General features: G+C 41.9%; 1 protein-coding gene across 1 annotated transcript; it reads right to left on the reverse strand.

Annotated features, from left to right (window-relative positions):
* Positions 1-138: 138 nt before the first annotated feature.
* On the reverse strand, positions 139-20,521 carry LOC135507662 (zinc finger and SCAN domain-containing protein 21-like). The gene is made up of 6 exons (XM_064927253.1): positions 20,028-20,521; positions 19,365-19,486; positions 17,126-17,293; positions 2,221-2,385; positions 1,719-1,830; positions 139-1,491 (listed from the first exon to the last, which is right to left on the reverse strand). The coding sequence occupies exons 1-6, from the start codon at positions 20,308-20,310 to the stop codon at positions 530-532; spliced, it is 1,812 nt and encodes a 603-aa protein (XP_064783325.1). The 5' UTR covers positions 20,311-20,521; the 3' UTR covers positions 139-529.

Raw genomic sequence — 20,521 nt, forward strand, 5'->3', positions numbered from 1 at the left:
AGAAATATGACATTATAAAATCTGAACCACAGTCAAGCCCATCTTGAAAACTGATTCAAGTACCTAACAATATGGAGCCATTAGAGTGTATTCTAAAATATATATATAAAAAATGATACAAAATAACCAAGTCAGTCAGCAGAGTCAATTTAGTATTTATTTTAAACAAAATAGCAATCACAAGTAGAATAACTTCACTATGGTAACACTACCTTTTATATAAATCTGGTATGATCGCTTTGATAGAATACTTTGGAAAAGGTTCAACATTAGACACATCTTCATGTCAAGTAAACATGAATTAAGATACTATCATTTCCTCATTATAAAACACCAGTATCAAACAGGACAAGGTTCACTTTACATCAGTGAAGCATTTTTACAGACACCATCACACCAACCATCACCTTATCATCTACTCTGCCTCATCATACTCATTCTTTCCTCAGGTCACCTTATCCAGTTCCCTACTACATCCAAAACTAACATAATTAACTACAAACAAATGAACAAGTACTACATTACATGTCTATACATGGACCATGTGCATTTTCTGCTGGTGTATCCTGAGGTAGCTCCTCTCTGAGAACCTTTTCTCGCAGTGCGTACAGGCAAACGGCCTCTCTCCCGTGTGGACCTTCAGGTGCCTCTTCAGCTGGTGCTGGTGGGAGAACCTCTTCTCACACTGGGAGCAGCTGAAGGGTTTCTCCCCTGTGTGGACCCTCTGATGGCTCTTCAGGTGGCCAGCCCGGGCGAAGCGCATATAACACTGTGTACAGTTGAATGGTTTCTCCCCTGTGTGAGTCCTCTGGTGGATCTCCACCTGTTTGGGAAAACTGAAGGCTTTCCCACAGAATGAACATGGGAAGCGCTTCTCTTTGGCACTGCCAGATTTACAGATTACGTCTCGACTACTGTCATTTGTCAATGGGATTGTGTAGCCATTTAGTGTTGAGTCACTGGCATTGTCTGAGGTCTGGTTTAACATTAGGAGAGTGTGAGGAGGATGAAGGCCAGGGAGTGTCTGTGTTGTCGCAGGGTCCATGTTCCAGTTGATAGATCCTATAGAAGGCAGGCTGAAGGCAGCACCTGTTAGGGGGTTAACCTGAGGTGCCATAAGTCTCTCTGAATCACCACTATAGGAGCAGGACGGAGCATCGCCAGCAGAGTCTGTGTCTGTTCTCTCCAACCGCATACGGACACCTCCCCGTCCCTGCAGACCAAATCTACGCCTCGCCCTGGTCTCAGCCAGTCTGTTGTCATGGAGACTAAGTTTGGTTGTTGTTTTGTGTTCGACTGTCAGTTTCTGGTTGTGGTTAACGTTCCCCCGCTGAGAGTTGAGAATGCTGTCCCATCCACTGACCTCAATTATATCGCCTCTGGTCCTGGCCTGATCAGTGATGTTGTCTCTTTGGCCTTTGGCTGCACCGGTCTGGGTCTGGGAATCCAAGATGGTTGCCCAGTCTCCTCTGTTAGCCTCCAGCCAACCACCTGCAGGAAGAGGTTACAAAATAGACTTCACAAACATGGCAGAGAACATTCTACACATGGATTTCTATTGTCAATTACCTGAGCATTTTCATACATTGTGTGTTTTTGTATGTAAACAAATTTCTTCATTTTATGAATGAAGAAAATTAAGGAAAAATAATAGCCAGGTGCATCACTATTTCCATTGAAGATCTATTACTGTATGTAGACTATTATTTCTCCCTTACCTTCCTCCCCCAGCTTTAATCCACTCAGCAGATCAATACTCTCTGTTTCATCTTCTATGGTCTCTTCCTTGACAATCAGCAGATCAGGCTTCCCATCCTCCATGTCTACTGACTGTAAGAGATACAGAGTGAGAGGATGTTGGATCAAGAAATCTGAAATGAGCACCCTTCTATGGAGCATCTTCTGATTGGGCATTGAGGGATTGCTTTGAGTACTATGCAAACGTGTTAGTTGATTTGATTACTTGACCTTCTTTAATTAATAGTTTGATAATTCAAAGGCATGGTCCCACACTACCAGACAATATATCAAGACCTGTGCCCTTATACACAGAGTCTCAGAGTAGAAGTGGTGATCGAGGATCAGGTCCCGCACTTGTCTACATAGTCTTGTGATCTAAAATTACAAAACTGATCCTACTTCAGCACTCCTACTCTGAGAGGCTTAGTGGAATACGGCCCAAAATAATACCATTCAGACAGTAGTTCACAGTGGGCTCACCTCAGTGAGACTGTGTGTGGTCCTGTGCTGCTCAGCTGGTTCCTCTGTGGGTTCAGGAGGAGGTGTAGTCCTGTTGTCCTCCATGACCATGGTCCCCTCTGGGTTCCATAGACCCTCATCATACCCCTCCTCCTTCACCAGCAGCACCTCCGGACCCTCCTCCTCCTGGAAGAGACGGGTGATACAGATTACAAAGACGTACACTCCCTCAGGTACATACACACACAGATAATAAACATACTTTCAACATGGAGTGTTTACCCATTCCGACAACATTTGAGTCCTATACTGTAGTTACAGAATGACTTCATTGTTGTTAAACCCATCATGATGGACATACAGTGGGACAAAAAAGTATTTAGTCAGCCACCAATTGTGCAAGTTCTCCCACTTAAAAAGATGAGAGAGGCCTGTAATATTTATCATAGGTACACTTCAACTATGACAGACAAAATTAGAAAAAATCCAGAAAAACACATTGTAGGATTTTTAATTAATTTATTTGCAAATTATGGTGGACAATAAGTATTTGGTCAATAACAAAAGTTTCTCAATACTTTGTTATATACCCTTTTTTGGCAATGACAGAGGTCAAACGTTTTCTGTAAGTCTTCACAAGGTTTTCACACACTGTTGCTGGTATTTTGGCCCATTCCTCCATGCAGATCTCCTCTAGAGCAGTGATGTTTTGGGGCTGTTGCTGGGCAACACGGACTTTCAACTCCCTCCAAAGATTTTCTATGGGGTTGAGATCTGGAGACTGGCTAGGCCACTCCAGGACCTTGAAATGCTTCTTAGGAAGCCATTCCTTCGTTGCCCGAGCGGTGTGTTTGGGATCATTGTCATGCTGAAAGACCCAGCCACGTTTCATCTTCAATGCCCTTGCTGATGGAAGGAGGTTTTCACTCAAAATCTCACGATACATGGCCCCATTCATTCTTTTCTTTACACGGATCAGTCGTCCTGGTCCCTTTGCAGAAAAACAGCCCCAAAGCATGATGTTTCCACCCCCATGCTTCACAGTAGGTATGGTGTTCTTTGGATGCAACTCAGCATTCTTTGTCCTCCAAACACGATGTGTTGAGTTTTTACCAAAAAGTTATATTTTGGTTTCATCTGACCATATGACATTCTCCCAATCTTCTTCTGGATCATCCAAATGCTCTCTAGCAAACTTCAGACGGGCCTGGACATGTACTGTCTTAAGCAGGGGGATACGTCTGGCACTGCAGGATTTGAGTCCCTGGCGGCGTAGTGTGTTACTGATGGTAGGCTTTGTTACTTTGGTCCCAGCTCTCTGCAGGTCATTCACTAGGTCCACCCGTGTGGTTCTGGGATTTTCCTCACCATTCTTGTGATCATTTTGACCCCACGGGGTGAGATCTTGCATGGAGCCCCAGATCGAGGGAGATTATCAGTGGTCTTGTATGTCTTCCATTTCCTAATAATTGCTCCCATAGTTGATTTCTTCAAACCAAGCTGCTTACCTATTGCAGATTCAGTCTTCCCAGCCTGGTGCAGGTCTACAATTTTGTTTCTGGTGTCCTTTGACAGCTCTTTGTTCTTGGCCATAGTGGAGTTTGGAGTGTGACTGTTTGAGGTTATGGACAGGTGTCTTTTATACTGATAACAAGTTCAAACAGGTGCCATTAATACAGATAACGAGTGGAGGACAGATGAGCCCCTTAAAGGAGAAGTTACAGGTCTGTGAGAGCCAGAAATCTTGCTTGTTTGTAGGTGACCAAATACTTATTTTCCACCATAATTTGCAAAGAAATTCATAAAAAATCCTACAATGTGATTTTCTGGATTTTCCCCCTCATTTTGTCTGTAATAGTTGAAGTGTACCAATGATGAAAATTACAGGCCTCTCTCATATTTTTAAGTGGGAGAACTTGCACAATTGATGGCTGACTAAATACTTTTTTGCCCCACTGTAAATATGATGTTGTGGGTAAATATAAGTCAGCTATGAAGTCAAGTCAACATCATACAAACCTGACTAAACTATATTGACTATATATATTGTTCGTTAGTATGTGTGTACACTACACAGTGCATTTGGAAAGTATCCAGATTCCTTGACTTTTTCCACATTTTGTTACGTTAGTTTTATTCTCAAATGTATTCAATTGTTTTTTTCCTCAATCTCCACACAATATCCCATCATGACAAAGCAAAAACGAGTTTAGACATTTTTGCAAATGTATAAACAAATGTTTTACATAAGTATTCAGACCCTTTACTCAGGACTTTGTTGAAGCACCCTTGGCAGCAATTACAGCGTTGCGTCTTCTTGGGTATGACGCTACAAGCTTGGCGCACCTATACTTGGGGAGTTTCTTCTCTGCAGATCCTCTCAAACTCTGTCAGGTTAGATTGGGAGCATCCCTGCACAGTTATTTTCAGGTCTCTCCAGAGATGTTCGATTGGTTTCAAGTCCGAGCTCTGGCTGGGCCACTCAAGGATATTCAGAGACTTGTCCCGAAGCCACTCCTGCGTTGTCTTGGCTGTGTGCTTAGGGTCATTGTCCTGTTGGAAGGTGAACCTTCGCCTCAGTTGGAGGTCCTGAGCGCTCTGGAACAGGTTTTCATCAAGGATCTCTGTGCTCCGTTCATCTTTCCCTCGATTCCCTGAATAGTCTCCCAGTCCCGGCTGCTGAAAAACATCCCCAAGGCATGATGCTGCCACCAATATGCTTCACCGTAGGGATGGTGCCAGGTTTTCTCCAGATGTGACTCTTGGTTTCATCAGACCAGAGAATCTGGTTTCTCATGGTCTGAGAGTTAAACCCTACCTCTTAAATGAATCCTACCCCCCACCTAAAAATAAATACCAACAGACGCCTCACAAGTCCTCAACTGGCAGCTTCATTAAATAGTATACGCAAAACACCAGTCTCAACGTCAACAATGAAGAGGTGACTCCGGGTTGCTGACCTTCTAGGCAAAGTTGCAAAGAAAAAGCCATATCAGACTGGCCAATAAAAATAAAAGATGGGCAAAAGAACACAGACACTGGACAGAGGAACTCTGCCTAGAAGGCCAGCACTGGGGCCTCCCACTCTTTCTATTTTGGTTAGAGACACTTTGGACTGTTCTGTGAAGGGAGTAGTACACAGCGTTGTACGAGATCTTCAGTTTCTTGGCAATTTATCACATGGAAAAGCCTTCATTTCTCAGAACAAGAATAGACTGATTAGTTTCATCAGAAAGTAATTTGTTTCTGGACATTTTGAGCCTGTAATCAAACACATAAATGCTGCTGCTCCAATCAACTCGTCTGAAGAAGGCCAGTTTTATTGCTTCTTTAAATCATAACAACAGTTTTCATCTGTGCAGCTGTGTGTATAAACTTGGATTAGCTAACAACTTGCCATTGAAACACAGGAGTGATGGCTGCTGTAGATATTTCCAGCTACAATAGTAATTTACAACATTAACAATGTCTATACTGTATTTCTGATCAATTTGATGTTATTTCAACGGACAATTTTTTTTGCTTTTCTTTCAAAAACAAGGACATTTCTAGGTGACCCCAAACTTTTGAACGGTAGTGTATCTCTTCAGCCACCTGGTGGAAGGGACTTTGCGGATCTGAGGCTCTTTCCCCTGTTGCCTCCATCATCCTCCACATCCCACCAACATCAGCCGCCTCAGAGCGCAACTGGTCCTTGTTTGGGAACACACACACCAAAGCACATAACAGGCTGACCAATTGAAAAATTGGTGGCCATCCGGGCAAATTTTTGGCTTTTTGAGCCTGACAACGAGCCATCCTCAACAAGGTTGGAAAGTGACAGTGAAGATGAGGCCTCAGAGTCTGAAGTTCAGGAGGTGGACATTGAGGAGGTTTAGGCAGAAGACATGAAAGCCTGAGAGGAAGACAACCAAAGCTTTAGTTTCTAGACTATCATTTTACAGATGAATGTTAAACGTTTTTGGGAGATGCGATGGATCATTGGGGATCATTCAATATTCCTTTTCTTTTGTTGTTCTGTGAAATCATCCCATGTGAAGAGTCAACTCACTTAAAGTTCAATTCGTAACTAAATTGTTTTTATTTCTATTGGAAGGATTTAATAATTTGCAATTATGTCTACTTATCATAAGGTAAAAGGATTATGTTTGTCTCCATATGATATGGTAAATATATCCAATGCAAAAAAACAGCTACACTTAAATGGTGTTAATATAAATTTGCATATATTTCCGTCAATTCCCATATATTTCTGTTCATTCCCAAAAGGAATGTTTCCACCTCTGAATATTCCCCAAAGTGTGCCACCCTAGACCAGGATCAAGGCAAAGATGACCAGAGCAGTACAGAGAGATCGAAACCCTGCTCCAGAGCGCTCAGGATCTCCGACTGTGGCAAAGGTTCACCTTCCAACAGGACAACGACCCTACGCACAAAGCCAATACAATGCAGGAGTGGCTTTGGGACAAGGGTCTGAATAGTTATGTAAATGTGATATTTCAGTTTAGTATTTAGCAAACATTTCTAAACACCTGTTTTTGCTTTGTCATTCTGGGGTATTGTGTGTGTAGCTTGATGTGGGAAAAACCTATTTAATCAATTTTAGAATAAGGCTGTAACCTAACAATGTGGAAAAAGTCAAGGGGTTTGAATACTTTCCGAAGGCACTGTCTATAGGATACATATGGTGCATAGGAAGTAACGACAAGAGAATCATTAAAGATGCACATGGGGTAATAATGGATATTTTAAGTGTGTTTGGGACTAGTACTAACTGAATGTGGATGTGAAAGTTGTGTGATTGTAAAATATGACATTAAGCTGATTTGAAATGTGGATAATAAATGGATTGAAATTATTACTATTAAGATTGAAATTTGGATAATAAGCTGATAGAAAATTGGATAATAAGAGATTGAAATGTAGCTATAACGTACTGAGTCTGGGGACTACCTCCAGTGTGACTTTGGAGTGAATGTGAGCCGAGTTTTCCAGTTCTGTGTTAGAGTTTTTCAATCTAGGGGTTCCATCCACCACCGCCCATTGTAGTCTGGGACTACAAGTGTATAGGAAGTAGTGGCAAGAGAACCATTGAAGATACATATGGTGCATAGGATGTAACAATAGAAAAGTCTAAGTGGTCTGAGAACCACTGATAATAGCACAAGGTCTTATTGTAGGAATTTATAGTCGTTGAAGATGCACGTATTGTGAATGTGAATACCTAAGTATAGTTATATAAGGAAAATAATGAATACTTCAACCAGTTTTGTGTGAGCTGAATTTTCAGATCTATAACGTTATCTAGGGTTTCGGTCCACCACTGCCCATCGATCTAGTTAGTGAACACTGACAGGAGATGCCATTAAAATATTTGAGAGGGTAACAGCCCCCGGACACTGATTTCCTCGATATGAAAGATATGCGTACCTCTCAGGCTGCTGTGGTGTGGACATGAAAAACTAAAGATTTATAACTTTATATAGGGGTTCTGTATGGAGATAAGAGTATTATTCCCGAATATGCTGTTAAATAGAACACTAAAGGGAATATGTAAACCCTTGTATGTATAGAACACTGGTGTAGAGGAGGAATTTGTGATGTAACACAAATGTATAATGGGTTACCAGAGATCTGACAAAGTAACAATAGAATAAAATATATATACACAACTTGCACACCCACACGTAGATGTATTCTGAGAAATGTTCAGTGGTCCCTTTATGGATCATTTGAGAAAGATAAGGTTAAAGCATTGTACGGGATTTGACTTACCCCTAACCAATAAAAATATAGACAGTTTTCTTCCACCCTGGTAATACATTTTGAAATAAACCCCATGCCCTATTAAATAGAGCCAATGGTGTTAAACGGTTGAGTAGATGAATACAGAACATGCTAGGTAAAGACTTAACCTGTCTAGGAACGGGGTTCCACCTCGCCAACAGCCAATGAAATTGCAGGGCGCCAAATTCAATCAACAGAAATCTCATAATTCAAATGTCTCAATCATACAAGAATTGGACACCATTTTAAAGATAAAATTCTCATTAATCCAACCGCAGTGTCCGATTTAAAAAAAGCTTTTCGGCGAAAGCATAACATATCATTATATTAGGTCAGCAACGAGTCACAGAAAGCATACAGCAATTTTCCAACCAAAGAGAGGAGTCACAAAAACCAGAAATAGAGAAAATGAATCACTCACCTTTGATATTCTTCATCAGATGACACTCCCGGGACAACATGTTACACAATATATCTATGTTTTGTTCAATCAAGTTCATATTTATATCCAAAAACCTCAGTTTACATTTGCCTCCAAAACATTCCGTGAATTTGCACAGAGCCACATCAATTTACAGAAATACTCGAAATAAACATTGATAAAAGATACAAGTGTTATTCACAGAATTAAATATATACACTGCTCCAAAAAAATAAAGGGAACACTTAAACAACACAATGTAACTCCAAGTCAATCACACTTCTGTGAAATCAAACTGTCCACTTAGGAAGCAACACTGATTGACAATAAATTTCACATGCTGTTGTGCAAATAGAATAGACAACAGGTGGAAATTATAGGCAATTAGCAAGACACTCCCAATAAAGAAGTGGTTCTGCAGGTGGTGACCACAGACCACTTCTCAGTTCCTATGCTTCCTGGCTGATGTTTTGGTCACTTGAATTCTGGCGGTGCTTTCACTCTAGTGGTAGCATGAGACGGAGTCTACAACCCACACAAGTGGCTCAGGTAGTGCAGCTCATCCAGGATGGCACATCAATGCGAGCTGTGGCAAGAAGGTTTGCTGTGTCTGTCAGCGTAGTGTCCAGAGCATGGAGGCGCTACCAGGAGACAGGCCAGTACATCAGGAGACGTGGAGGAGGCCGTAGGAGGGCAACAACCCAGCAGCAGGACCTCCGCCTTTGTGCAAGGAGGAGCAGGAGGAGGAGCACTGCCAGAGCCCTGCAAAATGACCTCCAGCAGGCCACAAATGTGTATGTGTCTGCTCAAACGGACAGAAACAGACTCCATGAGGGTGGTATGAGGGCCCGACGTCCATAGGTGCAGGACGTTTGGCATTTACCGGAGAACACCAAGAGAACACCAAGATTGGCAAATTCGCCACAGGCGCCCTGTGCTCTTCACAGATGAAAGCAGGTTCACACTGAGAACATGTGACAGACGTGACAGAGTCTGGAGACGCCGTGGAGAACGTTCTGCTGCCTGCAACATCCTCCAGCATGACCGGTTTGGCGGTGGGTCAGTCATGGTGTGGGGTGGCATTTCTTTGGGGGGCCGCACAGCCCTCCATGTGCTTGCCAGAGGTAGCCTGACTGCCATTAGGTACCAGGATGAGATCCTCAGACCCCTTGTGAGACCATATGCTGGTGCGGTTGGCCCTGGGTTCCTCCTAATGCAAGACAATGCTAGACCTCATGTGGCTGGAGTGTGTCAGCAGTTCCTGCAAGAGGAAGGCATTGATGCTATGGACTGGCCCGCCTGTTCCCCAGACCTGAATCCAATTGAGCACATCTGGGACATCATGTCTCGCTCCATCCACCAACGCCACGTTGCACCACAGACTGTCCAGGAGTTGGCGGATGCTTTAGTCCAGGTCTGGGAGGAGATCCCTCAGGAGACCATCCGCCACCTCATCAGGAGCATGCCCAGGCATTGTAGGGAGGTCATACAGGCACGTGGAGGCCACACACACTACTGAGCCTCATTTTTACTTGTTTTAAGGACATTACATCAAAGTTGGATCAGCCTGTAGTTTGGTTTTCGACTTTAATTTTGAGCGTGACTCCAAATCCAGACCTCCATGGGTTGATAAATTTGTGATTTTGTTGTCAGCACATTCAACTATGTAAAGAAAAAAGTATTTAATAAGAATATTTCAATAATTCAGATCTAGGATGTTATTTTAGTGTTCCCTTTATTTTTTTGAGCAGTGTACTTCTCTTTAATGCAACCGCTGTGTCAGATTACAAAAACAATTACGGAAAAAGCAAACCACGCAATAATCTGAGCACGGCGCTCAGAGACCAACACAACCCAAAAAGATATCCGCCATGTTGGAGTCAACAGAAGTCAGAAATAGCATTATAAATATTCACTTACCTTTGATGATCTTCATCAGAATGCACTCCCAGGAATCCCAGTTCCACAATAAATGTTTGATTTGTTCCATAAAGTCCATCATTTATGTCCAAATAACTCCTTTTGGTTTGCGCAGTACACAATCTAAACTCAACACACGCAAACAGGTCCAGGCAAAAGTTCAGACAAAAATCATATTACAGTTTGTGGAAACATGTCAAACGAAGTATAAAATCAATCTTTAGGATGTTTTTAACATAAATCTTCAATAATGTTCCAACCGGAGAATTCCTTTGTCTGTAGAAAAGCAATGGAACGCGAGGTAACTCTCACATGAACGCGAATCACGAGCCCATGGCACTCTGCCAGACACCTGGCTCAATCCCCTTTCATTCCCCGCTCTTTCACAGTAGAAGCCTCAAACAAGATTCTAAAGACTGTTGACATCTAGTGGAAGCCTTATGAAGTGCAAAATGACCCCATAGACACTGTATATTCGATAGGCCAAGAGTTGAAAAACTACAAACCTCAGATTTCCCACTTCCTGGTTGGATTTTTCTCAGGTTTTTGCCTGCCATATGAGTTCTGGTTTACTCGCATACATCATTCAAACAGTTTTAGAAACTTAAGAGTGTTTTCTATCAAAATCTACTAATAATATGCATATATTAGCAACTGGAACTGGAGTAGGCAGTTTACTCTGGGCAAGCTTTTCATCTAAACCTGAAAATGCTGCCCCCTAGCCCAAATAGGTTAATATGGACAGAGCATGAGACAGTGCCAGCCCAGTTAATACATATTGATCCCGCCAAAGCATTACATATGAATCTTTAAATAGACATTTAATAAGTGTGAAGGAACAAAGTGAATGGTAAGTGGCTTTCAGATAGCACTAATGCAATATCTTAGTAATGTGAAGAAGTAAATGTTTCAATACAAGGTCACATTATGAACAGAGGGAGGCCGATATCTAGTGTTTGGGTTAGAGATAAGCTTCCTGTGGAACAGCTAGCCGCCAGTACCTGTCTGTAAGGGACACAGTGGGAAAATCTGGGAATAATTGAAATGACACGTTTATGACAATTTCCAATTATTATTCTATAGTTTGGGTAGCACCAGTGATTTAATTAAGAAGGTAATATAATTTAAAACAGCCTGTTTCCATTACGTTGAACTGTGTCCAGAATTGAAGTAGATCCAAGTAAATGTTTTTAGTTAGGAATATTGAGCTGATAAGCCAGCACCAACTTTTTGAAGGTCCTAGTAGATTTGTTAAACAACAGGTTCCTTATTTTTACTATTTTATGTCCCAGGGACAGTTTGTACAGAACTGTATGTCAACGCAACAGGTCAAAATGACAATGGTTACAAGAGACAGGCTCTGGGATTTTTAACTTTAGAAGAGGCCTATTCAGCTTGACTGCTAGCGAAGGCCTGGTCATTTTGTTTGTTTTTACCACACACAAGCCAGCACCCACACAACCCACTTGTTAATGAATATTTGTTAGTGGTTTGTACTCTGATTTATTGTGTGGGGTCTTTTTATTTTTGGTTTTAGTGTTTTTTCACGGGTTAGAAATTATGCAACTTTAAGGGTACACAAATAAACATTTTGGAAGTTAAACTTTTCAGAGTTCTGGTTGCACACTTAAATTATCTTGATATGAAATGTACTGAAAAACTAAACCTGGTACACAGAATGTTTGAAATATCTTTATCTTTAAATAATGTCTGAGGTACAGGAGAAACAAACACTCACTTAATGGGGTTGAATGACCTCTGACCTCACTTTCTGGTGAAGCCTGATCACCCTCACTAGAAAGACTGGAGACATTGGGTGACATTTAAATGTACTATGGAAACAATAATAATTAAGAGGAAGTTTTATCATTTATCATCAACAGTCCTGTGTGTGATTCAGAACACGAGAAGGAGAGAGAGTGTCCTGCCCCTGAATGAGGGACATCTGTCTCTAGTCTATTTTTAATTAAGTTAAGATGGAGTCATCAAGGGAAAAGGCAGTGTTGTTTTTTTTGGACGCATGAATCACGATGTGAGTCGTGTCCAAAGGGGGAATTACCAGTCCCCTGTGGCCCTTTGGTAAATATGCAAATAGATTTTCTTCACATGCCTGCTTGTAAAAGGAAAAAAATGTGTTGGTAATGGTTGACAGTTACTCAAATGGATGAAAGTTTTCCCCACATCAAGTGATATGTATATTGCTGTTGTTTTTGTTTTCTTTGTTTTTTGTCTTGCTTCAATAACAAATTTCACCAGATTGGGTCTGCTGGATGGTCGGGATTTCTGCCTAAGGATTAGCCCTCAACTCCCTGACCCTGTAACTCTGTAGTGAGATCGCCAAGATAAGGGAGTATAAACCAATTTGGGAAAAAAAGTAAAACGGTGTTATTTTCTTTGACATTTGACACTCAATTCGTATTTGGTAGCATTGCCTTTAAATTGCTTAACTTGGGTCAAACATTTTGGGTAGCCTTCCACAAGCTTCCCACAAAAAGTTGGGTGAATTGTGGCCCATTCCTCCTGACAGAGCTGGTGTAACTGAGTCAGGTTTGTCAGCCTCCTTGCTCACACATGCTTTTTAAGTTCTGCCCACAAATCTTCTATAGGATTGAAGTCAGGGCTTTGTGAGGGCCACTCCAATACCTTGACTTTGTTGTCCTTAAGCCATTTTGCCACAACTTTGGAAGTATGCTTGGGGTCATTGTCCATTTGGAAGATCCATTTGTGACCCAGCTTTAACTTCCTGACTGATGTCTTGAGATGTTGCTTCAATATATCCACATAATATTCCTTCCTCATAATGCCATCTATTTTGTGAAGTGCGCAAGTCCCTCCTGCAGCAAAGCACCCCCACAACATGATGCTGCTACCCCCGTGCTTCACGGTTGGGATGGTGTTCTTCAGCTTGCAAGCATCCCCCTTTTTCCTCCAAACATAACGATGGCCGTTATGGCCAAACAGTTCTATTTTTGTTTTATCAGACCAAAGGACATTTCTCCAAAAAGTATGATCTTTGTCCCCATGTTCAGTTGCAAACCGGAGTCTGGCTTTTTTTATGGTGGTTTTGGAGCAGTGGCTTCTTCCTTGCTGAGTGGCCATTCAGGCTATGTTGATATAGGACTCGTTTTACTGTGGATATAGATACTTTTGTACCTGTTTCCTCCAGCATCTTCACAAGGTCCTTTGCTGCTGTTATGAGATTGATTTGCATTTTTCGCACTAAATTACGTTCATCTCTAGGAGACAGAACGCGTCTCCTTCCTGAGCGGTATGACGGCTGCGTGGTCCCATGCTGTTTATACTGGCGTACTATTGCTTGTACAGATGAACATGGTACCTTCAGGTGTTTGGAAATTGCTCCCAAGGATGAACCAGAATTGTGGAGGTTTACAATTTATTTTCTGAGGTCTTGGCTGATTTCTTTTGATTTTCCCATGATGTCAAACAAAGAGGCACTGAGTTTGAAGGTAGGCCTTGAAATACATCCACAGGTACACCTCCAATTGACTCAAATGATGTCAATTAGTCTATTAGATGCTTCTAAAGCATGACATCATTTTCTGAAATTTTCCAAGCTGTTTAAAGGCACAGTCAACTTAGTGTATGTAAATTTCTGACCCACTGGAATTATGATACAGTGAATTAAACGTGAAATAATCCGTCTGTAAACAATTGTTGGAAAAATTACTTGTGTCATGCACAAAGTAGATGTCCTAACCGACTTGCCAAAACTATAGTTTGCTAACAAGAAGTGTGTGAAGTTTTAATGACTCCAACCTAAGTGTAAGTAAACTTCCTACTTCAACTGTATGAAGCGAAGGTTAAGTTAAAACATTCTGCTGCAATGGTTTTAAAAGTACAACCCAGAAAGAAGGGTTTGAAATGATGAAGTGTCTGGTTTAATGTGTTGATTTCCCTTACTTTATTATAAATATGATATAGAAGCTAAAATCTAATGCTTACCTTAAAATGTATCGATTATTGTCCCACAAGTGATATTTATTTCAATGTTTTCAAGAAGTAAAACAAATAGTCTGATAATTGACTATCCAGAGAAAAGTGTCTCAGCTCATCAAAATCATCTTGGGATAAGCTCAAACATCTTGACAGCTTTACAAAATGAACTATTAAGTCCACACAATACACACTTTCAATCCACACCAAAGACAATAACTAAATTGACAAATTATACACAGCCCAACTATAAAACGTAGGTGAGCATCCACACTGGAGGAAAATGTATCGTTCTAACAGTAGGTTCTACATGTCAATCAACTGATTGCCCAAATCAGCTCATCAACTCCGCCAGGGACACAAAATGCAGCCTATTATCTGTTTTCACACCTTTCATAATGTGACAATGGATAGGCTAAAAGCCTATTTATGCTCGATCTGAAAATGTGGTCGGAGGCTCTGTATGGAGGGTGTGAAGCAATTGCGGCGCCTACGGAAGCATGCAGAGGCCAAATTGAGCTCTGTACCGCATCGCTTTGCGCCTCCCAAATTTTGTAACAATGCAGAGGGCTCCGTATATCTCCGCATTGACATGATTGGCTGACGGTAGGTGGGCGGCGGAAGGTCCTGTATAAACACAAACTCACTTCCTTGACAAGTTCCTTCACAACTGCTCTGCTCCATGAAGCACAAAAAGTATGAATTCCCTGACTTCTGCAGAGGCCGTATCACTGTAAATGCTACACGGCCAATGCAGATGTCGGATTGACCATGCAGCGCCTTTTACGGGTAGCCTACAGAATTTAGACGATTGGAATATAATCAAATGGCATATTGTAACCCGTGTCTGTCCTCGGTCCAACAGTTGAATAAAAAAATTATACATTTCCTTTACTACCCAGTGTTAAAACTAACAAATTCCTAGGTGTTCTCATTGACGGAAAAATAAACTGGGCAAATCCCACTTAATTTGTCTGCAAATAAATTGCGAGAGGTGTTGGTGTCATCAGACGAATTCAGCATCTCATCCAAAGTAAAATAATATTAAATCTGTAATACACCTTAATGCATCCTTATGTTGCAATATAGTCTAGGCCCCTCAAACTCAACTCTGGAGCCAGTTGTGCTGTATTTCTTTCTCCATTGTTCCCCTCTACTCACGGACAGATTTAGACCTGGAACAACAGGTGGGTGCAATTAATTATCAGGTAGAACAGAAAACCAGCAGGCCCTGGACCTCGTAGGGTAAGAGTTGAATAGCCCTGGTCTAGGCCAATACTTACAAAAGTAACCTTAACATATTAATTCTCCGAAAACGTTTTGTGATGCCTGCAACTCATTTCAGACAGTCGTGCCAGTTCCTCTCCACTTTTCCATTGCTTTCAAGTTTCTTAATATTCATGACATCAACCAACTTAAAATCTGTATGCATTTCAATAAATAAATGTGCTCCCCGTTTCTTTTCAACTAAAAAAAATACGTACTCCCTGTTTCTTTTCAATCACTATTCACATTTAATACTCAGGTCCACCACTACTCCACAAGAACTGGCACAAACTAGGCCAATTTTTAATCTCCTACAGAGGTCCACTTTTTAGAACAGTCTTCCGGAACACCTCAAGCACTTATTTTTAGGCTTATATATCACACAATATCTGGATGCAATATTCTACCCACAAATATTCAACACTGAAATCTGTTTCTCTCATTATTCTAAATGCATCTGTGGATCTTTTCTGCTGATAACACTGAAAATTAATCTATGTTTTTAATGCTGGGTTTGATCTAAACGCCAGACGCTATAGAGTGGAATGGTTATTTTCTATGTTACATAGTGGAATGGTGTTTCTGCTGGTGTATGCTGAGGTTGCTCTTCTCTGAGAACCTTTTCTTGCAGTGCGTACAGGCAAATGGCCTCTCTCCAGCGTGGACCTTCAGATGCATCTTCAACTGGTCCTGGCGGGAGAACCTCTTCTCACAGTGGGGGCAGCTGTAGGGTTTCTCCCCTGTGTGGACCCTCTGGTGCCTCTTCAGGTGACAAGCCTGGGAAAAGCACATATGACACTGGGTACAGCTGTAGGGTTTCTCCCCTGTGTGGACCCTCTGGTGGATCGCCACCTTCTGGGGGCAGCGGAAGCCTTTGTTACAGAACATGCAGAGGAACCGTTTCTCTTTACTATTGCCTGATATTGCTCCCCCTCCACGAGCCATGGCCCTTTGGTCATTTGAGTTCAACACCTGATCGAAAACGACGCAGCCGTGTGAATCGGAAGGTGCCATCGACGTGGACACTGGGTCACGATCCCTGAATGCGTGTAAAGGGGAGTGGGTGACAACATTTATATTTGTGTCTAAGCTTTCTCTGTAATCTAAGAAATCTCTGCCCTGTGAGTGTCCGTCTCCGAGGTGACTATCTGCATTCCATGTGGGAGGAGCGTCGCCCTCCACTTTCACCTCGTCTACCACTACAACCTCCCGTTTCTTATCTAGGCACCCTTCAGAGTATGCACTACTACTGTACTGGTTACAGTCCCCTCTCAACAGATGAGTCTGTGTCTCTAAACTCAAGGATATGTTGCCAGGGTCCATCTCTGTAGCGTAAGAACAAGACAGGTCATCAACACCAGTGTCTAACGCGTCACCATCTCCACAGCAAAGAACCGTTCTCTGGCTCTGGTGAAATACCGGTAAGTACTCTGAGCTGGAAGCAGGAGGACAGCCCAGTGGCCCCAGCGTCTCGGAGTCTAATCTGTGGTCAGATTCTGTGGGTAAGAGCCTGTGTGTTACAGTTAAAGTCTTGGTGTCTGTCTCTGACTTGAGGACGTTGTTCGGCGTTCCACTGACCTCCGTGATGCTGTGTCGTGTCCTGGGCTGAGGCGAGGCAGCGGGGTCCTCCCTGGATACAGGGGGCGCTCCAGTCAATCCAGTCTGGACGCCTTTTCTGTGTCTTGTGTCCTCCCTTTCAGTTCTCTCCTGCTTGACCCCAGGACCTGAAACCTCTGTATCTGCAGACTGACACAAAAAGAGTGGAGGTTACTGGTACATGAGTGGAATTGGATAACAATGTCGTAGGGAAGTCTTACAAGCTCCCCTATTGCAGATAAATAAGGATGTACAGTACCAGTCAAAGGTTTGGACACACCTACTCATTCAAGGGCTTTTCTTTATTTTTTTACTATTTTATACATTGTAGAATAGTGAAGACACCAAACCTATGAAATAACACATGGAATCATGTAGTAACCAAAAAGTGTTAAATTAAAATATATTTAATATTTGAGAGTCTTCAAAGTAGCCTTGATGACAGCTTTGCACAAGCTTGGCATTCTCTCAACCAGCTTCATGAGGTAGTCACCTAGAATACATTTCAATTAACATGTGTGCCTTGTTAAAAGTTAATTTGTGGAATTTCTTTCCTTAATGCGTTTGAGCCAATCAGTTGTGTTATGACAAGGTAGGGGGTATACAGAAGATAGACCTTTTTGGTAGAAGACCAAGTCCATATTATGGCAAGAACAGCTCAAATAAGCAAAGAGAAACAACAGTCCATCATTACTTTAAGACATGAAGGTCAGTCAATACGGAACATTTCAAGAGCTTTTAAAGTTTCTTCAAGTGCAGTTGCAAAAACCATCCAGCGCTATGATGAAATTTGCTTTCATGAGGACCGCCACAGAATAGGAAGTCAGAGGATAAGTTCATTAGTTACCAGCTTCAGAAATTGCAGCCCAAATAAATGCTTCACAGAGTTTAAGTAACAGATATCTCAACATCAACTGTTCAGAGGAGACTGCGTGAATTTGTATTTTTCCTTTATTTAACTAGGCATGTCAGTTAAGAACAAATTCTCATTTTCAATGACAGCCTAAACTGCCTTGAACGACAGATTTTGTACCTTGTCAGCTTGGGGATTCGATCTTGCAACCTTCCGGTTACTAGTCCAACGCTCTAACCACTAGGCTACCTGCTGCCCCATGAATCAGGCCTTCATGATCGAATTTCTGCAAAGAAACCACAATTAAAGGACACCAACAAGAAGAAGAGACTTGCTTGGGCCAAGAAACACAGGAGGAAATCTGTCCTTTGGTCTGATGAGTCCAAATTTTAGATTTTTGGTTCCAACTGCTATCCAACCATCTTTGTGAGACGCAGAGTAGGTGAACGGATGATCTCCGCATGTGTGGTTCCCACTGTGAAGCATGGAGGAGGTGTGATGTTTGGGGGTGCTTTGCTGGTGACACTCTGTGATTTATTTAGAATTCAAGGTACACTTAACCAGCATGGCTACCACAGCATTGTGCAGCGATATGCCATCCCATCTGGTTTGGGCTTGGTGGGACTATCATTTATTTTTCAACGGGACAACAACCTAAAACACACCTCCAGGCTGTGTAAGGGCTATTTGACCAAGAAGGAGAGTGATGAGTGCTGTGTCAGATGACCTGGCCTCCACAATCACCTGACCTCAACCCAAATGAGATGGTATGGGAGGAGTTGGACCGCAAAGTAAAGGAAAAGCATCCAACAAGTGTTCAGCATATGTGGGAACTCCTTCAAAACTGTTGGAAAAGCATTCCAGCTGAAGCTGGTTGAGAGAATGCCAAGCGTGTTCAAGGCAAAGGTTGGCTACATTGAAGAATCTCAAATATACAATATATTTTGATTTGTTTAACACTTTTTTGGTTACTACACACTCCATGTATTGTGTCCTGTGTTATTTTATAGTTTGATGTCTTCACTATTATTCTACAATGTATAAAATAGTAAAAATAAAGAAAAACCCTTGAATGAGTAGGTGTGTCCAAACGTTTGACTGGTACTGTACATGTAAATAGTTTGATGGGAGCCTTTCTGAAATAAACCTGCCACATTTGATGTTTTAATTTAATTTGACCTTTATTTAACTAGGCAAGTCAGTTAAGAACAAATTCTTATTTTCAATGACGGCTAGGAACAGTGGGTTAACTGCCTGTTCAGGGGCAGAACGACAGACCTTGTCAGCTCGGGGGTTTGAACTTGCAACCTTCCGGTTACTACTAACCACTAGGCTACCCTGTACTGTATGTAATACTATTACACAAACCTCAATCACGATAACATGCTGGGTTGAGGTTCCACTCCCCTCAACAGTGATTGGTTGGTCATCTCTCCATGTATTGTGTCCTGTTGGCTTCACAAAGCTCCTGTGGCCTCCAGTGAGATGTCCTTCACCGGAGATTAATTGGGGGGGAAAAAGGTGGTTCGATTAGCTACTGTCAATGCTCAATGGTATATTGTACACTATTGACAATGTCTAGAATTGGCAAGGATATAAGGTAACACCTCATAACTTATTGATATACTATTTATAGGTTGATTGCATGAAACAATCATCATATTGTTTTCATTGAGTAAATAATAGGAAATGCAGTAAATTAAGAATCTGGCATGAATATTGTGTCTTTGCACTAGATAAGTAATCATTGGAATTATTGCATACTACTCAAAAACTGACCATCACCCAATTCTGGGTAACACATGTAAAAAGCACGTGCAAGACAGGCACAAGGCTATATATGAACGGCGACAAACTGCGCAGCCTTGGCCTTCTAGGAAATAGTGTCTTTGTGCAAGACAGCTAAGTAAGTAATCAGGAGAAGTATTGCATACTATCCAAAAACTGACAAAGACAAAATTCTGGGTAATACATCTGAACACATGCGCAGACGGGAACGGGGCGACAGCCACGGTCTTTTGCAAAATGTACCTCTGGGCATTCCTCTGTATCGGTCGACGATCTTGACACTAATGGGACGACTGGCAAGGACGCGCTCTCGCATTGTCCTCTCTGCGCGCTCCCGTGTCACCTTCTGTTCCAATAGCTGTAATTTCCTTCGCAATGTCCTGTTTTCTTTCTGGCTTTGAGTTATTTCCAAACGAAACACTGCATAGTCGTCGTCTACGAGTTTACATATGTCTGCCACGGCTGTATTCGCTAGCACCTCCATAATGGAGGCTATTTGAGAGTGAAAAGCCATACAGTTAGCCATTGTTAGCAGCTAGCTAGCGTTACCTAGATACAATCTATCAAACAAATCCTGTCTGTAATGCGAATTAAATACTACCTTTGGTAAGTATATGATGCTGTGCCGTTAAATGAGTCATATTTTGAGTTCCAGGGTGTTCATAAACGTCTAAATGACAATAAAAACGCTAATGTGGAAATTGTTCCTCGTCACTGTTCACTTCCGTTTTCTTCAG

This window comes from Oncorhynchus masou, chromosome 21, assembly GCF_036934945.1.
Source record: "Oncorhynchus masou masou isolate Uvic2021 chromosome 21, UVic_Omas_1.1, whole genome shotgun sequence".
Classification (NCBI taxonomy): Eukaryota; Metazoa; Chordata; class Actinopteri; order Salmoniformes; family Salmonidae; genus Oncorhynchus; species Oncorhynchus masou.